Here is a 27,077-nt window from a genome sequence, read left to right as displayed (position 1 = left end):
AAGAAAGGGCCTGATCTTCCTAATGTTGTATAAAGCAAATCTGCAGGACCGGACAGTTTTAGCAATGTGGTCTGAGAATTTCAGCTTATCATTATTCACAACTCCAAGGTTTCTAACTGTTTTTGAAGGAGTTATGGTTGATGAGCCTAACTGGATGGCGAAATTTTGATAAAGTGATGGGGTTGTAGAAACCACAGGCTGTTCTGTCTTGGCCAGGTTGAGTTGAAGGTGATGGTCCTTCATCCAGCAAGAAATGTCTGTTAGACATGCTGAGATGTGAGCAGCTATCGTTGGATCATCAGGATGGAATGAGAGGTAGAATGAGTGTCATCAGAATAGCAGTGATATGAAAAGCCATGTTTTTGAATGACATAACCTAGTGATGCCATGTAAACAGAGAAGAGAAGTGGTCCAAGAACAGAGCCCTGGGGCACCCCAGTAGCTAGATGTTGCGACTTGGACACCTCACCTCTCCAATAAGTCACCTCTCCAATACTATTTCCAATAAGTACTATAAATAGCATAAATACTGCTATTTGTACATAGTGTAAATAGAAACTATAGCTATTTGCACTTAGTTTAAATAACATATATTGCTATTTAAACCTTAGTGCAAATAACCGCTGCCAGTTAATAAACACTAGAATCATATAGGCTAATAATGACTAATGACCAGGCAAGTGATTTCTATGGTTTCATGTGTCTTAACTGTATTAAGTTGTCATCGCTTTCTTCTTACGTAATAAATAGTTAAACTTTACAATTTAAAAAGTATAAAAAATAAAAGTTAAACTTAAATATTTCATGTCCGTTTAATAATTTATTTGATAAGTACCTGCGTAATAAATGACTCTGCTTGGCGTAGGAGACCTGATCACCCCGTCGGGTTTATTGTGTGTGGTTATGACTGGCATATTCTACCTTACATAATATGTTGGAGAGCGAGAGTGAGAGAGAGAGAGACAGAGAGAGAGGCAGGAGTGAGTGAATGTTTCTCTCCTCACTCTCTCTGTGCTCTCGTCTGCTGCGGTTATCATGGACAAGCAGTCTTCATATCAGCAGGTAAAAAAAATCTCTTCCTCTGTGTTGATTAAGCTTGTATTTTTACTCTTGTTGAATGCTTTGCTCTTTGCATACTGGCTTTATTCAGTCTCCGTTCTGTGTTTTGTTGATCAGTAGGTCCGCTAGATATTTACAATGTCAAATACTTTTCATTAGCAGTTATACAAATCTATTAAAAGAAGTCCATATGCATTTAAAACGAGTCTACTTGCCACATTAAGTGTACATTAAGAGTTACCTACATTTAGTAGAAGATGACTACCACAAACATAAAGTAAACAGTTTTGCTTAATCTTTTTACTGGAAAAAAGGGGAAAGTACACATTCTTGTTGTCTTGCTTGTATCTCTGTGCATCACAGTTGAAATTTTTCCAACCGAATGAATTTGCTGGTTCTGGATCTCAGATGGACAGGAAGTTTGAAGGAGTGGGGTGTCATTTTGATGGTGTGATGAAAATTAAACAAAAATTTAAATGTGCTCATGTTGGATGATAGCAAGGTTTGGACAGCAATATTCATAACAGACCTTATCTTTTAAGTAAATTAGTAACAAAAAGAGCATTCAATTATAAAAGTGCTGCATGATTAAGCAGAAAATTAAGTGTATTGAATTGAAACCATTAAACTGATAATGAAGCTCATTTTCCCATGTTGATTTGTAACAGAGCAGAATCTTTGGTGAACACACAGAGGGTATCACAAATAAACCCTTTACTTCCATTAGGGGTGTTTAAAAGAGTTGCTGCATATATTCTATTTTATATTAATTAATGTGATTCTTTGATCCTCCTCCATATTCACTGCCTCATTTCACCCCTTCACTCCATTTTCAAAGCGTTCTCTCTTTCGCCCACACAGCACATTGTTGTACCTGCCAATTCGCAGCACCCACACACACTCTCGCCCACTAACACCCAGCCACACTAATGCAGTGGTGCCCCAAGCCCACACACACATTAACACCAAACCACAATAACACATAGGAGCAAATATGCCTTGAGGGCTGATGAGCTTTTCCTAAACTTTAGCACAATCATGCATATATTTAAGTGATGTCAAACGAGTGCTGTTGTACTGAATATCAGTGGCCTAGTTCAACTACAGCTGTTATAGCTGGACTGATATCCTGTATAACAGCACAGTTCCAAGTGTGAGATGTTGTTCAGTTTTCCAAATGTTCTAGATATGTTGTCACTATTCTTTCAGTTCATAGACAGTTGCTTCTGTCTTTTCCCGACTGACTTTTATTATGGTTAAAAGACTCTTAGTTCGAACAAATACTTACTGGACTATTGCAATAATTACAAAAGAAACATATGGAAACATAAAAGTGCTTTCACACTAAGAATAAATAAATAAATTAATAATAAAAAAAAAAAAAAAAAAAAACAATAAAAAATAAAATAAATGACAACAAATCTCACAACATCTAATCATGCCATTCAAAAGTTTGGGATCAGTAAATGTTTCTCATGCTCATCAAGGCTGCATTTATTTGATCAAAAACACAGAAAAGTTTTCTATTTTAATATACTTTAATATAATTTATTTCTGTGATTAAACCTAAATTTTCAGCATCATTTAGTGTCACACGATCCTTCAGAAATCATTCTAATATGCTGATTTATTGGTAATGTTGAAAATATCTGATACTTTTTCAGGATTCTTTGAATAAAAAGTTAAAAAGTACAGCATTTATTCAAAATATAAATCTTTTGTAACAATATACATAACCATTCATTTTTTTTCTTTCTTTCTTTCTGCAAAAAATAATACTTTTATTCATCAAGGGTGTCTTCATTTGATAAAAAGTGATAGTAAAGACTTATGTTGTTAGAAAAGATTTATAAACAGAAAGTTCTTTTAACTTTTTATTAATCAAAGAATACTGAAAAATATCAGACGTTTCAAAATAAATAAATAAAAAAAAAAAAAATAATAAAAAAAAAAAAAATAAATAAATAAATAAACAGCACAATTGTTTCCAATGTTAATAATAAATCAGCATATTAGAATGATTTCTGAAGACTGGAGTAATGACTGATGAAAAAAAGGCTTCTAACACTAACTTGCTCTATTCTTTTTCTATTCTATCTGTTTTCTTTTTTATTATATAATACGTGTACTGCATTAAGCTAGCTGAGACTTGTTATTGCACTTGCATATCATTGCTCTTTAGTTGATTTTGATTGCTTCCATTGTCCTCATTTGTTTGGATAAAAGCGTCTGCTAAATGACTAAATGTAAATGATGAAATAAGAATTGTGGTAGACCCTGTCCTTAATTGGGGAGTAGTTGCCTTTGTGCTGTAGCTGGGCCTTGGAGCAGTGGCGGACACAGCCCATAGAATAACTGCAAGGCTGTGGAAGAGCAGCAAGAGCCGTGGAGCAGGAGGTATGAAACAGAACAGGACCATGAGGAAGCGACAGGGCATGGAGCATGGACAGATTTCACAAGTCTGTGGAAACAGACATAGAAGCATAATCTGGTGAGACGTCATGGACACGTGGACACAGGCCGAGGAATAGCCAACTCAAGGGACTCAGTAAGCTCATGGAGCACAGGGGCCTCTATGACAGAAATAAAGTGAAACTTTTCCCCTTATCCAAGATGACAAACACTGGGGTTCTTCGGAAAGCTCTGCAGAGATGCTGAGACCCTCTCTATACCTCAACATTTTCCAAAAACATCACCTCAGTGAAGGTCTTTCCCTAAAAGTCTTTCCTTAACCATTTGTCCTGTTGTCGGAAGTAGTGTGAGTGAATATGGGACATCCATCTACTATTGGCACTTTTTACGTAACACTCGCATTTAATGTAGAGCGGATGTAATTTTCCACATCCACGAACAGCATAGCATCTGCAGGCTATGGAAGTGATATGGCAAAGTTAGTGTGGAGGTGTTGTTGTGGAGGCGGTGAGATGCAAATGTGATGTCATGCTGTGGAGAAAGAAGACAATTAGTTGTTTCAGCTGCTTGCTTTCTTTTTCTGCAGTAAGAGATTTTGTACAATGCAACATAAGGCAGGCAAATTATTAATTTCCACAAACAAATTTATTGTCATTAATCATAGAATTTAAATTGAACAAAAACTAAGACAAACTTAGAAGTGTTATAGGATACTGTACACAGGATACTGTGGATCTTTGTGTGTGTCATAACACCGACCCGAACTGAATTTACACAATTTGAGCTGTTATTCAGTGGAAAACCAAGAGAGCTGCTGCTATATCATATGAAGCTCATGAGGAGGTGACTGTAACTTAACCCACAGCTGGCAACCCTTGCAGCGAAGACACTGGGAGATCCGTTACGAGTAAACTTGCTTATATTGACTAAGAAAGAGCCGTTTTCAAATGTACTTCCCATAAGAACTATTATCATACAGCATGATACATGTCTAATCTACAGCGGCTCTACAATGTGCCAGAGGATAAAAAGATACAGGAACGGAGGTGACAGAAGAGTCCCAGAGTCCCTGGTCCAAACCCATTGTGATGATCCCTAAGCTGGACCGCTATACAGTGCCCTGTGCACTAAGAATTAGTTAAGAGTGTGAATTGGTCCTTAAATTAAAGTGTTGCCATAGCCACTTACCTATAGGTTAGGTTAGGTTATGTTCTTCTGTTTATTTCATTCCTAACTTCTCCTCAACAGCTTGCTTCCTAAAGGACGTGACAAAGAAGTGACAAAGGACGACAGAGTGGTGTTGACTGGGCTTCTGAACACACCTACATGCCTCATACTTTCAACAGACCCTTCACCCTTCAAACAGGCGCATCACAAACTGGACTTGGAGCTGTTCTTTCTCAGACAATACGAGGTAAGGAGCTACCTGTGATTTTCATTAGCCATAAACTGTCCCCTGCAGCAATGCGGTAACAATAGAGGGTAAGCACTGACGTCACTTTCCCGCTGGGACACTCCCCCTCAGCCGGACTGAGTGGCAAAAGAGCCTGCTGCTTGAATGGATTTAATAGGGAAACTGCACAAACACGAGTAAAACAAACGATAATCAGTTTAAAGGGGTCATATGATGCGATTTCAACTTTTCCTTTTTCTTTGGAGTGTAACAAGCTCTTGGTGCATAAAGAAGATCTGTAAAGATGCAAAGACTAAAGTCTCAAATCCAGAGATATTCTTTATAAAAGTTAAGACTCGTCCACGTACCCCAAAACACCTCGTTTAAACACGCCCCCACATGTCTATATGATGTTATATAATTTGGGAACATTTGCATAATGTCGCCCAAATGTTCACGCAAAGAAAGAAGGCATAACTTTTATTCTCTCTGTTGCCGCCGGTGCCATGTTGTGAAGACACTGTGTGTTTCATTGTGAAAGTGAAGATACTTTGTTTGGCTTTCCAAAAGAGGACACAACTAGAAATCAGTGGTTAAGTTGTATTTACAACACTGTTCAAGAACAGTTCAACCCAAATATTCAGTTGTGTGCAGTGCATTTTATGGAGGACTGTTTCCTGGTCCTGGGAGAGAACACTACAATGCCGGCGCTTCTGACTCACAGACTGTAATTATGATTAAAAAACGAGTTTTGAGCCGTGTAGAGTAGCACTTGTTGTTTGTTGTTTCTCTGATCACAAATGCATACATTGTTTTTACTCTTAACACAAAAACACACAACGCTTAAAAATTATGCGGCATGATCCAACGCAACGCGTAAAAAGACAGTATATGTCATCGGTTCTCAATTCCAGTCCTCTTGCCCCCTGCTCTGCACATTTTGTATGTTTCTCTTATGCTTTAGATGTTTGTTCTATTCGAACGTAAGTGCCCTGCGAAGTGGACATCACAGCATATTCTGGCATGATTCCAGTTCGAAGCGAACATATATGTTCCATTCAAAGTGCATTGAAGTGTGCAAGACATGAATTTAAATTGTATTTATTTACAGAGGTATATGATGTACGTGTGTGAAGATGTTGCGCAGTGCAAATCTGGGAATGAATGTTCCGCAGTGAGGTAAACTTGAACAGATTTCCCTGCTCAGGGAGTAGGGAGCAATGAACACTGTGTAGGGAACATGTCAATGGGAACACAGTTCATGCACGGAGCTTACTTCTAAAGAGCTGATTATCTGAATCAGGAATGTTAACAAAGAGAGACATGCAAAATATGCAGAGCTGGGGGGCGCGAGGACTGGAATTGAGAACCGCTGGTATTGTCATTAAAATCTGTTATTATGTCCCCACTGGATGCAACAAATGCATAGTTTACAATGAGTTTTAATATTTTTGACTCTGCACTCCATGACACACGGCATCACAGTATGGTGAGGGGTATAACATTTCCATCACATGCTTGAAGTATTCGGCCAATCACAATGCACTGGATAGCTGGCCAATCAGAGCACTCCTTGCTTTTCAGAATGATGAGCTTTGTAAAAATGTACTCGTTTCAGAAGGCGGGGCATATGTTTGTTTTTTTACTTAAACTGTAAATATTGAATTACAGTTTTTTTGAAACTTAAACCGCATAAACACATTTCATTACACCAAATACACAAAATATTGTTCTTTTTAGCAACATCATATGACCCCTTTAAAAGGTTGCTGGAGTCTATATAATGTTCCTTACAACTTACCAAATATCCAGTGGTCCATGATACTGATATGCAGAAAGGAATCGTGTTTTCTGACATTTATATGTGCCTGATTTAGATGTTGGGGAAATACATAAAGCTAATTTGCCTGTGAATGCTTTATTTAAATCCAAAATAGGTTGGTCTAAATCCGGGGTGAGCACTTACATCAATGTTATATATATATATATATATATATATCCCCATGTGACCGTCATGTAGTTTCTTCTTGTTCTCAGCTCTCATGAGACTTGGAATAACAATCCTGTCACTGTAGATCAGAAGATTATCACACACTGATAGCACATCTTTCTCAGCATAATAAGGCTTAATGTGCTCCGGCACTTGTGACAGATATCTTGGCCATCCTTGTCTGACATAGTTCACCACTATCATCTGCAACCCAGGATCGATCTTTGTAACTTCAATGACCTCATTAATCCATGAGCATGTCATCAGCCAGGCAGCTCTCGTGGACTTCTCCAGGGCTGTTATGTCATCTGCAAGCTCTACTGAATTCAGTTGCGGTTGCGAAGATGGATGTCTTGAAAGGGTATCAGCCACAGTTAGCGATTTCCCTGGCACATACTCTGCTTTAGCATTGAACCTTATCAGCTGAATCAAAAGTCGCTGACATCTCAGAGGAACCATGTCAATTTCCTTGCTATTGATGAGCGGAATCAACGGCTTATGATCTGTGTGAGTTAGAAAACTGTCCAGTCCATACAAGTATTTGGAAAATCTTTCACACGCCCACACCACAACAAGGCATTCCTTTTCAATCTGTGCATATTTGGATTCAGGGTTGGTCAAAGTATGCATACAGTAAGCTACAGGTTTCCAATTTCCATCATGCTGCTGGAAAAGAACTCCTCCAAGCCCATAACTGCTGGCATCTGCACTTACTACAGTAGGCTTGCTCACATCAAAGAATGAAAGAATTGGTGCTTCGGTCACAAGCTGTTTGACTTTTGTTAATGCTTGCTCTTGTGCATGACTCCAAGTCCATACTGCATCAGCTTTTAGGAGATCATTAAGAGGACGGGTAATTTCAGCTAATCCAGGTAAGTATCGACCTAGATAATGAACCATTCCCAAGATCCTCTTCACTTCTGTCACATTTTGTGGCGGTTTAATGTTCATTATGGCCTCAACCTTTTTCTCATCTGGTCTGACTCCACCAGCATCAATGATAAGACCCAGAAACTGTATTTGTGTTTGTCTCAACAGGCATTTATCCTCATTGAGTTTCAGTCCCGCATCGGAAAGTGTGCTCAAAACTCTCCCTAGACGACACTCATAAACCTCTGGCGTCTCTCCATAGACAATTATGTCATCCATGTAAGCTGCTGTACCTTCATGGTCTCTTAAGAGAATATTCATCTCTCTTTGGAATATCTTTGGTGCACTGGAAATTCCAAAAGGAAGAAATACCTCCCAAACGGCATTATGAACGTTGTGAGTTTAGCGCTTTCACTCTCCAGTGGAATTTGCCAAAAAACATTGTTGCACCTGACAGCTGAGGAAGTATATCGTCAAGGGTTGGTAGAATGTATCGCTCACGTTCAACTGCTTGATTTCGACGATTTAGGCCTACACAGATTCTCACCTGACCATTCTTCCTGGGTACAGGCACTATAGGTGCACACCATTCAGTCGGCTCTGTAATTTCTTCAATCACACCACATTTCACCATTCTGTCTAATTCAGCTTTCACCTTAGGAAGTAAGGGAATCGATATTCTCCTGGCTGTTGTGATTGCATATGGGACTGCATTTGCTTTCAGCTTGATTTTCACAGGAGTAGTTTTCAAAAGTCCAACCAATCATTGGGTGAGCGTACATTTTCAATCTGCTGAACTAACCCGAGAGCAGCAGAAACTCCTCGACTTAGCAAGTTGTTAACAGACTGACCTGCTATGATGAATACAGTAAAGCAGTACTTGTTTCCTTTGTGGTGTGTGCTCATCTCAAATCTTCCTGTGCTTCTCATTTTCCCACCTGGACAATCTAGTGCAGCATTCACAAACATTAAATCAGGCTTTGTGTTGAGAGCTTCATAAGTTTGTTCCGATATGACACTCTGCTCCAGTGTATATATTAAACTCCACATCTGTATTTTGAATCCTTAAAGTTACAGACCATGAATCACTTGAGTCATTTACAATGATTGCTCCAAGGAAAAACAAATTTTCAGACTCTTCTTGCATTACATTCACATTACTAACATGTAGAGTGTGACACACTATAGCGTAATGGCCTCTCTTACCACACTTTCAACACTCTGCTCTTCTCGCTGGGCAGTTGACACTCTTTGGATGTTTCCCCATACATTTCCCCACGAATGAATAATTTGATTGTGTGTTCGTTTGGTTGTCTGGTCTTTGTGTTCATTTTTCTTTCTGGCTTGAACACTCCTTTTTGCTGAAAGAATGTGCTGTTTCCTCCGAACAACTTTATTCAACGCTGAAGAACTGCTTTGTTCAGAAACATGACTCAACCTGTTCCAATTGCCTTGCGTCTCTGCACGCACTCTCTAGTGACAAGTAAGACATCATTTGTAATCTCTGAGACAAATCTTTATCTAGAACACCGATCACCAGTCTGTCTCTTATATTTTTATTTTTAGCTTCTCCAAATGCACGTTTCAGCCAGTTCATGTAAGCTACGAATTAATTCTTCCACTTTCTCACCTTGCTTTTGAACACGCTGATAAAATCTTGCACGTCCATGCATCACGTAGACTTTTGGCACAAAGTAATTGTTTAACTTCAAACCAATGTCGTAGCTATTGTCATCGTTGACAATATATACTCTAGTAGGATCTCAACTATTACTACAATTCTGAGATAACAACCGGCTGGATGTACATTATCCCGCTTATATGGCAAAAACAAATAATTTTAGCCTTGTAATATGTTGAAATTAATGCTGAAGTCTTCCATTGTAACACGCGGTGGTTAAGTGTTTTCAGTCACAAGATGGCGCCAGACAGTCAACAATAGCAGAGTGACTCGTTAAGCATATAAGTAGTACCGGTCAAGATAACTTGTAGTACCCGGATGAGCGGTGTGTTATTCAATTTGGTGGTTGTTATCTGGGAATAACATAGTGCTGGATGGCGCGATTGAATAACCCCCGACAGTGACGCAAAGCAACCTCAAAGACTTACAAGTCACCAAATAAAATACCACTTGAGTAAAAGCCTTCTAGTATCCAGTGGCAGCTCGTTGGGGGAGGCAGGGGAGGCACAGGAAAGTGAAGTTATATTATCTTACGGTATGTGTCGTTTTATTTATGTTTTCTGACTAAAAGCCACCAAAAAGCCATTTTAAAGTGGTTAAGCAAATAATAATAATAATAATAATCAGTAAGGATCCCCAGACCAATACAATTAGTTTGCCTCTTCTATTTTAAAACCCATGAGCCACCACTGCAAGTATCTGACAATAACGGTGATTGATTGAGGAGCTGTGTTGAGGGTATCAGATTTCTTTTCCAAGTAACTAGTAAAGTAAAACATTACTTTTTTATTTTCAAGAAAGTATCTTTTCAAAATTCTTTTAACCTTTGGGTTAAAAGTCTGACTCTGCCCTAAAAGATGCACTTTACGATGAGGATGGGATATCCTTATGTTTTATATGTAGTATGCATTTAATCACATTTTATTTACCAATGACAACCGATCAATCAATCAATCAATCAATCAATCAATCAATCAATCAATCAATCAATCAATCAATCCAGAACAGCAGCACAGCTGAAAGGTTTGTTTGAGGTGCGCTCTCTACTCTGCAGACATAATTTTACACTTCTTTCAGTCTAAGGCTTATTCATTTCACTTTTGATAAGAAAGGGGTTTTACATTTGCCAGAAATATATATATATATTTTTATATTTAAATCAAACAAAGCTCAGCCCAGATGAGGAAAACATACGTAACGTAACGTAATGCATTGCTTTACATTAAAAGTTACTAGGTAACACAATTAGTTACTTTTTAGGGAGTAACTCAATATACTAATGCATTACTTTTAAAAGTATCTTTCCCCAACACCGTTAAGGAGACATGCAAAATGCTCAGTTTATACTCTAGAATGACTGATCTAGACTCTATAAGCCTCTGCTAGCTCACAGAAACTACAACTACAAATATCTTCTTCCATTAAGCCGTTCCAAATTAGTTTGAGTCTACTATTAAAGCATCAAATCAAATAACCCCCCCCAAATTAAATCAAGCCAAATCTCCTATTTTGGTGGTGTTGTCCACTTGAATCTTAAATGATCTTTGCTTGTGTTGATGGTAAAATGGTCTTTAAATGCTATTAATATATTTTTTTCTATTTTATTTTGTCACTCTGAATGAGTTGTGTCTGTTTTCATCTTGCTCTTGTTCTCTGCTCAGCTGCTCAAAGGGTTTTTGATGTGCTGCTGTGGGTTACTGTGAACATGAGGAGCTGCTTCAAAGAATCACACAGGGATTGCGTGGATTATTCATGGACGCCTACACATATACAAGACATCAACAAACAGTGGACACACATTTTTGGCCTTTGTATTTTTGAAATAACGTAGTCATACATGCACATGTTTGCTAAAGTAATACTAAGGACAGGAACGTAAAACAATAGATGTGCTCTTTCATAAATTTAAGCCAATTTCACAGATAAAATAGCAGTTTTATGATTTTGCTTCCCATATGTACATCAAACAAATTTTTTTTTTTTCTTTTTTTTTTTTTATGAAAACTTTAGCAAATGGAGTTGGATTTATTATTATTATTATTATTTTGTATAAACATAGAGTACTGTGATAAGTTTAATAGAGTCAAAACTAGAAAATCCAAACTAGAATAGAGAAATGAAAATGCTAGCACACTGTGTATCATGGATAAGTCGTTCTTCAGAGCTAACACTGCGCTTGCTTTGATGTAAAACTTCATTTCCTAGTCACAAGCCGACTCTATCAAACTTTAATGAAACATCCTCATCCCAGCGACAGATTAATCCCTTCACGTCTGAGAATATTCCCACACTGACGTCACATCTGTAGAGATGTTTGACTGGATGCGATCCTTATTACAGCTCAGCATGCTGAAACGAAGTGAGCAGAAGGTGCTGCTTTATAATTGAAAGATTTTAATTCTGTTAATGACTTTAATTCATTTAAACGTCACAATATACATAATGAATTTGAGAGATAGGCATAATTCAAACAGGAGTTGGAATCTGAATTGCATTGAGCAGTGCATTCATACATTGAGGTATTTTGTGAACAAGATGAACTTTTCTGAGATTTATTTATTATTATTTTTATTTTTTTAACATACAAAAGCTCCAACAACCAGAATAAAAAGAGAGATAAAAAGAAAGAATCTGGGATTCTCTAAAGCTTTCAATCATTCATCTCCAGCTGGTTTTTGTTTCTCATTCCTCTCCATCTGCACTCCTTAGAGAGGCTGTCAGGTGTACAGTTGACTTCTCTTTAGCAGCTCGATGACTTTCCTGGCTTGTCAGCACATTTTTTTCCTGACACTCCAGAAGTTTTTCTCCGACACTTTCAAAAACCCGCTCCTTGTCACAGGCAAACCACACAGCTATAAATCCTGATGGATGAATTTGCTTTTCCTTTACCCCTTCATGTCCAGTGTTGGGGGGTAACTAGTTTTATGTAATGGAGTAATTTACAGTAATTACAAAATAAATGTGAGAAAAAAAGACTAAGAAAAATTTTGCAAAATTGAAATTACAGTTACTTATGGAAATGTTAATGATTACAAAGAGGGTTACATTTGAATATTTTCACACACACACACACACACACACACACACACACACACACACACACACACACACACACACACACACACACACACACACACACACACACACACACAGATTTGATTGATTTCTTTCCAAAATGTATGCATATGCTTTACTTTTTAAGATATTTTTTATGACCATTTTTCCAAGGCATTGTTAGATGCCAGTGTTTCCTGTCATAGCAATGCAAATATTTAATTTCAAAAACAGTATCATAACTATTAAACTATTTCTTGTTATGATGTTATATCTGTACATACTGTACATTCTGTATAACTTCAGAATGATCTCAAAGTAAAAAGAGGTGCTAAAGTCTGACAGTAATCAATGTAAGGTTAACCTGCTGCTTAATATGTTTCAAAATAATTAACAGATGAAAACATTAGCAATTTAAAAAAGTAATCAAAGAGTAATCAAATGTAATCAGTTACATTACATTAATAAAGTCATTGAAATAGTTACACTACTTATACATTTTATATAACTTGTGATCTGTAACCTATTATATTTCCGATGTAACCTTCCCAAAACTGCTCATGTCATACCAAAGACATTAATTACATATGTTACTTTCTGAAGAATAAAGCCAAAATCAAGCAGCATCCAAGCAACAGCAATGCTTGTCTACCGAATGACAAAAAGCATAGAGTTACAAAAAAACAAATAAACTATCAGTTTAAAATGTGTCAGTATATGTATATTTTATTGAAATTGTCTCATAATATCTAATTTAGTACATATAAGAAAAAAATATCTGTTTTTCAATAATTAATAGTTTTTTTTTCATGTCCCTCTTCGCCACAAGATGGAGCTATTAATCAGATTTTATGCTAAAACAGTAATACTAATTTCATAAACATAAGAAGTCTAAAAAAATATTTTAAGTCATAAAAGAGTTTCATCAGCTGTAATTATATACTTTTATTTTATATTAATTACAAAATCTGAAATGTAGGTTGTTTAAATGCATTTTGCTGTATGATTATATGATTTTATTTATGTAAGTGTCTGTTAAGTATGGGATTTTAAAATTAAAATCTGACTGGATGAGCTGATTGAATGTTACATGCCGTTGTAAATAAACACAAGCACACCAGGGAGCGCACATGCACTGAATTGTTTTTATTTTAGAAATAAATGTCATTATTTAATCAGTTCAGCTGGTCATTCTAATTAAACGCTGTTACTGTTGTTGTTTCAGGTGACAGAGTGAACTGACATCAGGAGAGCATCATGAGCACAGAAAAAGAGCGCAGCGTCCTGAATGATGCTGGCGAGGAGAAGGAGGTGAAGGAGGAGCAGGAGCTGGAGGAGCTGAGGGCTCAGGTGCTGCAGCTGCTGCTTGAGCTGGAAGAAGCTGGAGACACGGCTCAGAAACACGAGGAGAGCTTTCTGGAGCTGCAAGGTGACACTCCCTCAGAAACACAGCTCTTTCACACCAGTCACCTGACAGTTCAGTTACAGAGCTCATGATTTTCCCCTGCAGGTCCACCTATCATTTTTTTTTTTTAGGTAACACTTAATTTTACGGTGTCCTCGTTACACGGTACATGTACTTACTATTATAACAAGTAAGGAATAATTGATGACGGGCAGTTGAATTATTACAAAAATAAACTTGGGTGCATTAGGGTTAGGGCTATTCAGCTTATACTCATCAATCAGATGATATATTTAAAGGGATTCATCCGGTTTTTGTACTTAAATCGCTATTGTGAGTAGGATTATTTCTTCCGCATCTCATCCAACGTCTCTTTTGCTGGTTCCAAAACGTCATTTTAAAGCTGGTAATGGAGGCTTGAGCCGTTGATAGCATTCTAATAAAGTTATTAGAAAGAGAGCGAGAGAGACAGAGACACACAGAGCTTGTGTGCGTCCCTCAACAGTCTTCTGCAGCAGCGTCTCTAAACAGCACTGTTATTACCCCGCTAGTGAGAAATGTCATGTGTATCTACTTTTGGAAAATTGTCTGTCATGTTGTTGTTTTTGTCAGTCCTATAATTTCCGTTATTACAGTTAAAAGGTTACTCCATCCCAAAATGAAAATTTTGTCATTAATCACTTACCCCCATGTCGTTCCAAACCCGTAAGAGCTTTGTTCATCTTCGGAACACAATTTAAGATATTTTGGATGAAAACCGGGAGCCTTTGAGACTGTCCCATAGACTGCCAAATAAATAACAGTGTCAAGGTCCAGGAAAGTGAATCAGTGATTCAACTGTAACGTTATGAAGCGACGACAATACTTTTTGTACACAAAGAAAACAAAAATAACGACTTTATTCAACAATTCCTCTTCTCTGTGTCTCTCCAAATCAGCGTAGCACCATTTTGGCAAATCTGAGCAGTACGCAGATGGTGTACACTCTTCTGTGTCAACCGCGCTGTGCTGTCACTGATGGCAGATGGAGTATTCTGATGATGCTTTTCATACTTTCCTGGACCTTGACACTGTTATTTATTTGGCAGTCTATGGGACAGTCACAAGCCTCCTGGTTTTCATCCAAAATATCTTAAATTGTGTTCCGAGGATGAACAAAGCTTTTACAGGTTTGGAACAACATGGGGGTAAGTGATTCATGACAAAATTTTCATTTTGGGATGGAGTATCCCTTTAACTATGCGAAGTGATATGGGAACTGTAATGCGGTCAAGAGAGCTGCCTGGATCTACGTTCACCGTGTGTTTCCCAGAAAATAACTGCACACCTCAGAACATTCATCAGCCAATCAGATTCAAGCATTCAACGCCCCATAGTATAACAATACATTATGCATAACTACATGCAAGTAACTCTAACCCTAATCATACAGTAAATACATGTAGTTAATTAATATTACTCAGCACTTAAATGTAGAATTGTATAATGTACACTATAACAAGGACACCTTAAAATAAAGTTTAACATTTTTGTGTGTGTGTGTGTGTGTGTTAACGATGCCCTCTGATCATGTGAAACGGACACATTTATGTGTCACGAGCCAAAAAGTTGCAGATTTGTGCCTTGTTGTTTGTGCATTGGAACGTTTTGAGTTATGGCATTTACTAAATGTTTGTATAATACAATTAATGATTAACTACTGTATATATTATAGAATAGCCTTCATGTTTATTTAGTTCATGATATACACTGTATTATAATTATTATATCATATGATCTGAAACCATTCTAAGATGTTAAAATAGCTGAATACAGAATCTGTTTATTAATATCTATGTTAAATTTGCATAAGATAATAGTGAGTGCTAAATGACTAACACTTATAGGAACCCTGTTGCACGAAGTCATGAAAAAAGATGTTACAGAGCGTTATTTGTCAGAGATATAACTGAATGTGCTCTGTCCTTGTGTTTCGCTCGATTTACTCAATGACAGGCCCAGTAAAATAGTGTCTATATATAGCATTTATAGCTCTTTAATGAGTCACCTGCTGTATCAGACAGACTCCTGGGACTCTGTAATGATCTGGCTGTGTGGACCGTGGGCTGTGTGTGTGTGTGTAACATGACAGACATGTGAGAGGACAGCTGCGCTGAGGGAAGCTTCCAGACGGGCTGTCCTTACGCCTTTATCCAAACTGGATCATCTCCAGTGAGCCGCTCGGCTCTTCCCGCTCACTTCTGATCGCAGACAGAGCATTAGATCAGTTTCACCCGCTCGAGTGGCCACCGTTTCATACTGAAGAACTTTCAAGTATTTTGAGTTGTGCACTACGTGACTGAATTATCAGGTCTGAAACAGAAGATACAGTATAAACTCCCAGAAATGAGACACCCATCTGAAACAGTGCTTGAAATGTGGGTGGAGAAGTTTATAAAATCAGCCTGTGCAATCCAAAGATGAGTTTTGGGTTGCTAAAGTATTTTATTTTTTCCACTTGCATGTAAATGTCATTCATCTGGAGCCCATCCCTGCTTCTTGGGTTGCAGACGGGGTTATAAATGTTAAGTTATGTCATCGCTCTCTCTTTAAGTTAATTTAGGTTTTTTGTTCTGTACAGTATGTAGTATATAGATATTTTTATTTTTTTAAACAGAAGATATTTTGGTAACACTTTACAAAAATGTTCCACTTGTTAACCATCTTTGGTAACACTTTATTTTAGGGTCTCTTAACTAGTTGCTTATTAGCATGCATATTACTTGAATATTAGCCATTTATTAGTACTAATAAAGCACATATTAATGCCGTATTCTACATTACCCTATTCTACATCCCTAATCCTACCCAATACCTAAACTTAACAACTACCTTACTAACTATTAATAAGCAGCAAATTAGGAATTTATTGAAGGAAAAGTCATAGTGAATAGTGAATAAGTATTCCCTATTCTAAAGTGTTACCCTATGTTTAATATTTGATGCATTAAGTAACAATGACAGTATTTATTATCTTTGTTAACGTTAGTTAATAAAAGTACAGCTGTTATTCCATGTTAGCTCAGGTCCATTAAAAAACATTAAAAGTATTGTTCATTGTTATTTTATGTTAATTAATGTTAAAAAATGGAAATTTATTTGTAAAGTTTTACAGATTTTTCTTAATATAGGATATGTGGGTTTCAGTTTTGCACACAGTATAGACAAATTAGGACTGCCTAAGATAACTTATGAGTTATTCATTAAGAATAAGTAATGAACTGAATGTAAGCTTTTTGACATTCACCAAATTTGACAGAATCTTTTTTCTGTGGTGTGTGGTGTGTTTTTTTTTTTTAAACCTTGTTGCATATAATTGTATATACAAAAACAGAAAAATTACCTAAATACACAAAAACAAAAAAGAGAATTCAAACCACTAAATTAATATAATCAACACACAAAAAAAACAAAAAACAACATAAATCCAATAATAATATAATAATAATAATAATAATAATATATATATATATATATATATATTATATATATATATATATATATATATATATATATATATATATATATATATATATATATATATAATTTTAGAGATATATATTTATTTAAATATTTACAATCCACAAAACACCTACTCAACCAATCATCTTCAATAAAACTACTAATCAACCAATCAACTTTTTTTAGGCAAATAATTGTAAGTAAACAAGAGCTTTACTTGAGAATTTACTTGACTATTGACAAACTACTTTCAATCAGGTCAAGGTCGCTGCTAAATGTCACAGGACCAGGGACAAACATTTTATAAGTGGGGGCTCATTCTCTGCCTCTGATAAGGAGGGGTTTTCTACTGCATTGTTGTGTAAAATACCTGCCTTTATTTCCAGTTCTATGGACACAGAAATTGGGAATATATATAGAGAGTAAAGCTGAGAACTGGCCTATTTCAAGCCCTGCCCCGAACTTACATATTTCACTGGTTTGGGGTTCAACATACAGCCATACAACAATTGTCCTGGTTGTCTGATTTCATTGGTTAAGAATTGTCCCAAGAGTGCAGATTAACTATCACTGTATGTCACTGCAACACTTCATTTGGCAACATGTAAAGAGAGGATCTGATTTAGCTAAGTTCAGATTAACTGTCATTATCAGAGCAAATATAAATTATATCATAGGCCCACTTTTGATTGTTTATCTGTGATGATATTAGATAAAACAATACTCTTGCTTGTGTGATGTAGCTTGTTATACATAATTGTGTTGTTAACATGTTCTACATTAAAGCTAAGTATTTCAAATGTTTTTCTCAATCTCTATCCAGGTCTTCTTGAGGAGGAGCGTTTAGCTAGCGCTCATCAGGCCGAGGCCTTCACGAGGCAGATCCAGCGTCTGCAAGGTAACAACGGCTCTGAATACTCAAACCCAAGATGATGTGAAGATTATCATTATATTAGATAACAAAATAACAAAGCATATGCTGTCTGTTTGTGAGGAGTAAACTTTTCTTTCAAAATACTGAGAAGAAGGGAAGTGAACTTTCCACGCTTGTCAAACAAAAAAGTCATGCGTTTCTTATAGGGGTGTAACGATTAAACAAAGATGACTGTTCGGTACGTTCCTGGTTTTCATGTCATGGTCCGGTGGTTTCAGTACAGCGGGTGGAATAAAACTAAACATAATTTTTATTTTTATATATAATTTTTTTTAACTTAGTTTACTGAAAAATTGCTCTTTCTTTATATAAATTCAATTATAATAAAAAATTTCTTATTGATAAAAATCTACCTCAGCTTCTGCTCTAAACCATAGGGAGCTCTTTTACATTACTATAAGGTTACAATTAAAAACAGAACCCAAGCTTAATAACTATAATAACACTCAAATTAAAAAATTGCATGCAAAGATTTAAATTGTTTTTAAATTAACTTCTAAATAATTCAGTTTCTATTTATTGTTGAAATATAATAATTTACAGAGTCATAACTTGTTTCATAAAATATTTTTTTTCAAACATAATTAAGACATCACTAACATGTAAAGTAAAATATAATGAGTTCTAATATTTCACAAAAATGCTCTTCACCAGACTTCATTTCTCTGGTGAACTGACGAACTCTAGACACTGCTGCCTGAGATGAATGAAATCACAAGCTGTATTAATGACGTCTTTTTGCAGTTGAAACACTGATTGAGCGATCACACACGGCATGAGATGTTCATTCATGTTTATTTTGTGCTATAACTAGTAGTAAAGAGGAAGGGATGATCGCACTCACTCCCACAGTTTGATCTGAGACGATATTATACAGAGATATGTCGTGCCACATCAAAGAGCGTCAAAAAGGCATTTATTGTCTGAATTTCCAGAAAAAAATGGAACAATCTGTTTGGTACACATGCATACCGAACCGAAAGACCCATACCGGAAATTTTCAGTACGAATACATGTATTGTTACACCCCTAATTTGTTATGATCTCCCGACCCCTGTAGCACAGCTTCGCTCTGTCCAGGAGGAGATGGACAGTCTGGAGGAGGAGAAGGAGAGCGAGCTCCTGGAGGCGCAGGAGGAGCTGCGGGCGGCGCAGGAGGAGGTGCTGCTGCAGCAGCAGGCGGCGGAGGAGGCCGCGGCCGAAAGAGAGAACGACATCGCCAGTCTGCAGGAGGAGCTCTGCCGCTTACGGGCTGAAATCTCACGACTGGAGAACACGGGACAGGAGTACGAGCTGGAGATCGTCACGCTCCGAGCAGAAATAGAGATGAAGAGCCAGAGCCGTCTGCAGCAGAGGAAGGAGGGTGAGAACAGAAACACACTGAAAGAGCTCTGAGACTGTCTGAGTACTAGAGCTAACATAAACAACTGCGAACATTATCAACATTATTACAGTATAAACTATTAAACATTAGGAATTATACCTAAAACTATGGTTAGTTTTACAACTGAACTGAATCAAGTGACAAAAACAATAACAACATTATGAACAAATGTGTATTAAAAATGTAATTATTCATTTTAAAATAAATTCTGTTTATATAACATGCAATATACAATCACAATTTACATTGATGATAAATGGAAATAGTAGATAAAAAAAAATAAAAATTATAGCAGGTACACTGTAAAAGCTTTTGATGGTCTAAACTCAGAATGTTGTGTTGATGCTGCATTTAACATTCTTAGTTTACTCAATTTAATTCTGTGAACTGAATATGTTTTAACATTTTAACATTTTCAATGCAACAATAAGCATAAAAGTTGAGTTTTGACCTCCAAAATCTATAACAGTGTGCACATACAGTGTGTAATAAATTCAATCCAAAAACAGGCTACGCAGGCACATTGCAGACTTAAGCAGGACAGAAAAAAAAAAAAAAAGTTTTTTTTTTCTTTGTGGACATGTATTCAATATTTAATGAAAAACTACAATCCCCAGTGGAAACAGATATCCCACTTACCCAGTCTGGTCACACTTTAGTTTGGGGACCAATTCTTACTGTCTTACTAACTACGACTTTTGCTTCACTAAACTCCTAATTTGCTGTTTATTAATAGTTAGGTATGGAGTCGGATTAAGTGAATTAATTATGAAACCTGACAGGGCAATAATAAATTACAATTTAGGTGGAGTTCACACTCTCCATATTTCATTTTTTTTATTTATTTTTTTATTTATTATTTATTGATTGATTTAGATTTCACAATAAATTCAACTAACTGTAAATTTTCTGTCAGATATGTTGATGTTTTTATTTAGACTATGTCTGACATATCCACTGATGTACATGTTGACATCATTTTAAAATCAATGCATGATGGATTCGCTCAGTTTGTAAAGCTGGTTAGCGTCCTGCAGTGATGACCATAAATCACACTAGTTTTAATAAAGCATTTCCGAAAAGTTTGCAGCACACAGTGTCCAGTGGGAAGAGCTCCTGGAGAATAGCTTATGGTGTGGATAATCGTCAATGTTATGTGAAGATGCAGGACACTTTTGAGAGCAAGGATGACTGCATGCATCCCACTGGTTATAATGATCATTCCTGTCAATGAAAGGCAAGAAAGGGGTGAGGAATGGTACAATATAAATCTTGAGAGATGGCTGTGCATAGGGAACATTTTTTAAGTAAAACCAACATATTTACTGTATTTCAGGATATGTACAATTTATTGTATGTTGCTTTAATCAGAAGTGTCTTGTACAGACATACACTTTAATATGGTTAATATTCATGCTAATGTCAGAGCTTTCTAATTTCTTGCGTTACTTGATTAGGTGAAGTGGGTCTGTTGATGGATGAATGTAACAATCTGAAGGAACAATGTCATGCACTGCAAGAAGAAAACACAAGACTGAATCACAGACTGCAGATGCTGCAGAAGAGGAGGTGAGCAACTCTGGCATTTTCAATGCAAATCATAAAATTGCACATAGAATGAAAGCTTATTCATATTTCTAAAACAACAACAACAAAAACATAAATTATGTTAAATAATTTATGTTAATGTTTATGTTAATATTATGTTAAATTGTCAAAAAATGTGATAATCAAATTCCAAAATTTGCTACAGATTATAAAACACTAGTCATCATAAACATGCCGACTTTGTTACAGAGGAAAAACTGGGCGGAAACTGGGGGAAAACCTTCATATTCTGTTTTGGTTAAGATGGTGCTTCATGTTAATCAGCAGATGTTAGGAAACTCCTGCATTCTGGAAAAAAAAGTCTAATTTAAACAGTCTGACTAAACAAGAGAGTAAACACATGCCCAAGCAATTATGCCACATTAGATTTATGAATGTCACGATAAATCATAAAAACATAATTACCTACCTTCACCAGATTTATTCTCCTCAATCAATAAGCCCGTCGTCTTGTGCTGCTGCTGCTGCTACCGTTCCACTAATTTAATCGCAAACGGCCCCCTAGAGTTTGGGAGTAATGCTGCGTTCCAGGCAGGTTTTTGAGCCCGTGAATCACGACTTCAAAACATGACTCACGACTTTGTAGCGTTCCAGGCAAGTCACGCCAAACTGCCTGAGCGCGAGGAATTGTAGCTAGATTATTAAATTTAATGCAACGTTATATTGGTCTAAAGTCTATTTCTCACCATGTACCACTTGCATAAACACCGCATCCGTAGGCAATATTATCCGTAGGGGCTGCCATTGTTGTTTTGCGGCCTATGTGACGTCAGAGCGCGGAACTGGGAGTACATTGATCTAGTACGAGTTCACGGGTGGGACATCACGGGTTTGACTGCCGTTCCCTGAAACGCGGCATAAAATGTCAAAGGCGGAGATAATGAAATATGGGTGGAAAATAGGACATTTGAAAGAGAAAAAATAAGAATTAGTGAGAAATGTCTATTTTAGTAGCACAATAGCATGTAGTCAACATCAAAGCTGAAAGATATGTTTTAAAAGCCACAGCACATTCAATATCCTGAGTTTCTGTGTCTTATTTTGGCTGTGATGTTACAGTTCAGGCAGTACCTGCATCACTGTTCAAGAAGAGCAGAACGAGACAGAAGAGGCAAAACACACACAGTGCGGCACAGAGACAGAAACGGCAAGCTCTTATATGAGCGCCAACTGCAGGCTGGTGGACGCTGGGATCCAGAAGAACATTTCGTTTGATGGCAAGCCTGTGACCCCCACCAGCTGGACAGGAGGTTTCTCAGAGATCCTCTCCCTGAGAGATCAACTCAAGCAGACAGAAGAGAAGGCCACACACGTGCAGAGAGAGGTACACCACCCTGACATCCATTATTCACATATGAGACTTTCATAAGAAAATGTATTCTAAACTTTGCTTAATAATGTCCGTTAGTGCGATGGACTAAGGAATGAAGTAGAAAATCTGCGGGAAGTGTATGAGAGCAGTCAGAAGGAGCGAGCCGAGCTGGAGCTGGAGTTACTGCGCTGCAGGGAAGAGCTGGAGAGAGCTGCTGATGTCAAAGAGGTACACTGATCATATAAAAACAGGCATGAACAGCAAGATTTTTAAGGTTTTTTTTTTTTCTTTTCTTTTTTTTTTTTCAAAGTAGACTCTTATGCTGATCAACGATGCATTTATTTGATAAAAACAAAAACAAAACAGCACCATTGTGAAATATAGTCACAATTTAAAATAATGGATTTCTATTTTAACGTACTGTAAAATGTAATTTATTCCTGTCATTTCAGCATCATTATTCCAGTCTTCAGTGTCACATGATCTTCAGAAATCATTTTAATATGATGATTTATTATCAATGTTGGACACAGTTGTGCTGCTTTATATTTTTTTAAACCTGTTATACTTTTTTTTCAGGATTCTTGATAAATAAAAAGTTAAAAAGAACAGTGTTTATTTAAAATGGAAACCTTTTCAAACTAATTATGTCTTAACTATCACGTTTTAGCAATTTAACACATCCTTGCTGAATAAAAGTATTAATTTCTTTATTAACACTTTATTTTAGGGTGTCCTTGTTACACGTTACATGTACTTACTCTTATACTAACAATAAATTATGCATAATTATATGCAAGTAACCCTAAGCCAAACCCTAACCATAAAGTACATGGTTAATTAATATTACTCAGTACTTAATTGTATAATTACACTGTAACAAGGACACCTTAAAATAACGTGTAACCAAAAAAATGTACTGACACCAATCTTTTGAAAAATATTTCTATTTTGAATAAATGCTATTCTTTTATATATGTTACAGAATCCTGAAAAATGTATCAGAGGCTACCAAAAAAAAAAAAATGAAGCAGCACATAACTGTTCCTGACACTGATAATAAATTATGTGACACTGAGGATTGGAGTAATGATGCTGAAAATTCAGCTTGACATCACAGGAATACATGATGTTTAAAAGTATATTAAAATAGAAAACCATTATATTAAAGTGCAGTAATATTTCATAATTTTGCTGTTTTTTTTGTATATTTGATCAAATGAAGGAAGCGTTAATGAGCATAAAAAAAAAAAAACATTTAAAAAAAAAACATTTAAAAATCTTACTGATCCTAAACGTTTGAACAGCAGTGTATCTTTAATTATACAGTACATTTTAATTATACATGAATAATCATTTTGTTTAATATTTTGTATATATGTTTCAAATGCCTGAATATAAAATCTGAATGTATAGTTTTTTATTATGTAAATATGAAATTATGATCTGGGTTTTTTATTGCTAGACAAGCTCTTTTAATTTCCATATTCAATAACATATTAACTGAAACAGAACACATGCTTTATGCAGTAAATTTAGTTCAATGCTTTTGTACTAAAAGAGGGCCAGCCTTCCAAATCAAAGAGAGTCTCATTCCTCTGATTTCCAGACAGCAGGCAGGTCCGATACAGAGAGAGTGAAATCATTAGCAGTGTATCAGCAAGTGGTGATTTCAGTGACACGTTAGCGGCGGATGTGACAGGTGCAGAGCACACAGACCATCAGCGCATGGTCCTTTAGACATGATTGTGTGCTCACCAAACGACAGATCGTTATTCCTGATCATCACTCATCAATAGACCTGATTACTTCACCTTTCTTCATTTCATTTCACAAACACAAATCACAAACATTAAACAACAACTTTTAGGACACACCTTTGCCCTTTGGCTTCCATATTTAGTACGCCTCTTTTTTGCTGTAATGACAGCAGCATTCATGCTGGGATATGATCATATTACAGCATGATCTGATAATCTTCGTGTGGACGAAAGGATCCTTTAAAGTTCACATGGTCAGAGCCACAGATTTGATTATTAACCTAGACATAGTGCAGAAGCATAAATATTGAGCGAGGAGAACATTTATAGCTATTACTATATTGTGTGTTTTAGCATGGCTGAGGAACTGTATTAACTATTATAAATAAATGAATGAATAAATACATCTTTACTATTAACTATATTTTAATATAGTGCACCATTCAGTCATTCATTACATTTGGTCTCATTTTCCATGCTTTTTTTTGCAAGATCATGCCGTCATCACCTTCTCTTTCTTTTTCACTTTCTAGGAATGATGCTGATAAAAAACATTGATTTGCTGCCGGCGGCCTGAACTACTGTATATTGTGGAGAGCAAAAGGTACCGCTAAACTTTGAAACAGTGTAATTCATTTTTTTTTTGCTCTTTATGACTTTATGTTATCTGTTGTAAAAACAAATCAGAAATTTGATGCTTTCTAATGACTCGACTAAAAGTGAAAGTGAAAGTGAAAGTGACGTGACATTCAGCCAAGTATGGTGACCCATACTCAGAATTTGTGCTCTGCATTTAACCCATCCAAAGTGCACACACACAGAGCAGTGAACACACACACACAGTGAACACACACCCGGAGCAGTGGGCAGCCATTTATGCTGCAGCGCCCGGGGAGCAGTTGGGGGTTCGGTGCCTTGCTCAAGTCGTGGTATTGAGGGTGGAGAGAGCGCTGCACATTCACTCCCCACACCTACAATTCCTGCCGGCCCGAGACTCGAACTCACAACCCTTCGATTGGGTATTTTGTGGACAGTACATTGCTATGAATAATAAAAAAACTTTTTGCTGATTATATAAACTGTACAATGTCATATTGTTATTTATTTATTTATTTATTTTGTGGACAGTACATTGCTATGACTGCTGGAAATACTTTTTGCTGATTATACTGATTGCCTTTTTCTTAGCTGTGTTCTCACCTGATGAAGCCACTCGCTGATCAACACTCATCACAGCCTCTACAGTAACATCTGGAGTTTACTGCTGTTTTTTGTTTGTCTTTTTTGCAATAATAACTACCTTCTAAGACAAAAAGGTCCCGCTTATATATATTTTTCCTATAACATTTCACATGTACTTCATATTAGTTTAGCAAATGTTTTTGACTTATTCACTATTTAGCTACTGATTGTCTTGTGCTGGCTTATTGTAAATATCTTTAATTATTATAAGATTATATTATATTTCTTCCTAATACTGTATATGAGATTAAGTATTAAAAATGTATTAATTGTAACAGGCCAAAAAAAAAAAAAAAAAAAAAAAAAAAAAAAAAAACAGTAAAGGAGGTTTAAATTAAAAAGATAATTTGAATTAAAAATCAAATTAAATATTTAATATAGTTATTTTATACCTTATAAATTATTTTGTGAATTTACGCAGTGCTATCGGTTTGCAATAACTGCTTTAATCTAGTCTTTTAGTATATTTTTATGCATGTTTCAGCATGAGGGAACACTATATTGTCATACAGAGGATTGCATATATTTATACATGGATGAGAATAATCAATGTGTCCATACAGTTCTGGAAAAAAATCTTGTGTGCCCTATGAACATAATTTGTTAACATTTAGTGCATAAACTCTTGACGTCACTGATGTTTAAAGTAAATGTAAACTCATAATTATTAACTAGTTCAACGACCTGGAAATAATGATTAGAAATAATTTTGTATCACTTAATCTTTAACAAATCTTCTCTAAAGTCATCTGAAATCTCTTTTCATGGGTTGGAACAGAATGACATTATTTCGAGCAGGTGATCAAAAATTATATCAAAATTTGAACCGCTTTGAACTTTGAATGGCTTTTTATCAAGAAAGTAATATTTTTACTTTTCCCAATGACCTTGATTGTTTGGTTGTAAAATGATCGAATGTATATTATAAAATATGTAGAATTTAGATTTGGTTATAAAACTGTAGAATTTATATAAAATGTGTGTAAAAACTAAATATCTAATTCAGACTTCTGTTTATTATGTATTATGACTGAGCTGATAATCGGATTATGTGTGATCTCTTATAATTCATTAACATATGAGTAAGCGAAGATTAGATGAGTTGATCAAAGCCTAGGAATAAACTGAGTTATTATTATTATTATTATTATTATTATTATTATTATTATTATTATTATTATTATTATTATCATTATTATTATTTCTATTCTGTTGTGACAATGGTACCAAAAACTGTATTTCAATTAGCAAAAATGTCTAGAATATTTGTATATTTGGAAGAGTAATATAGATGAACCATGAGGTTTAATGGTGTTTAATGTACTGAATTAGCACTGAACTGAAATCCACTGTAGCCCTACATCTGATAAAGACAAACTGAGTTGCAACCTTCCAAAACATTTGTGAGTGTTTCTTTAATGCGCACTTTCTGCCCTGTGGATACTTTTAAAAATAAATCATCTTTGAACACG

General features: G+C 36.0%; 1 protein-coding gene across 2 annotated transcripts; it reads left to right on the top strand.

Moving 5' to 3' along the window:
- The first annotated feature begins 915 nt into the window (after positions 1 to 915).
- On the top strand, positions 916 to 27,077 carry LOC122142422 (coiled-coil domain-containing protein 136-like). 2 transcript variants are annotated; one of them, XM_042753051.1, is made up of 10 exons: positions 916 to 1,062; positions 4,720 to 4,885; positions 13,685 to 13,888; positions 18,189 to 18,263; positions 19,360 to 19,662; positions 21,141 to 21,252; positions 22,351 to 22,615; positions 22,700 to 22,831; positions 24,897 to 24,967; positions 25,552 to 27,077. In XM_042753051.1, the coding sequence occupies exons 3-9, from the start codon at positions 13,717 to 13,719 to the stop codon at positions 24,900 to 24,902; spliced, it is 1,065 nt and encodes a 354-aa protein (XP_042608985.1). In that variant the 5' UTR covers positions 916 to 1,062; positions 4,720 to 4,885; positions 13,685 to 13,716; the 3' UTR covers positions 24,903 to 24,967; positions 25,552 to 27,077. The 2 variants fall into 2 exon arrangements, with proteins under 2 accessions (XP_042608985.1, XP_042608986.1); XM_042753052.1 differs by lacking the exon at positions 4,720 to 4,885 and having other exon boundaries at positions 934 to 1,062.

The sequence above is a fragment of the Cyprinus carpio genome, chromosome B25 (assembly GCF_018340385.1).
Source record: "Cyprinus carpio isolate SPL01 chromosome B25, ASM1834038v1, whole genome shotgun sequence".
Taxonomy (NCBI): Eukaryota; Metazoa; Chordata; class Actinopteri; order Cypriniformes; family Cyprinidae; genus Cyprinus; species Cyprinus carpio.
The sequence above is the reverse complement of the archived record's forward strand: the minus strand, read 5'-3'. Positions and strand labels throughout refer to the sequence as shown.

Coding starts and splice junctions, on each gene's coding strand:
- LOC122142422 (XM_042753051.1), top strand. CDS start 13,717: ATGAGCACAGAAAAAGAGCGCAGCGTCCTGAATGATGCTGGCGAGGAG. Junction 19,663..21,140: donor TCTGCAGCAGAGGAAGGAGG/GTGAGAACAGAA, acceptor TTACTTGATTAG/GTGAAGTGGGTCTGTTGATG. Junction 21,253..22,350: donor CAGATGCTGCAGAAGAGGAG/GTGAGCAACTCT, acceptor GTGATGTTACAG/TTCAGGCAGTACCTGCATCA.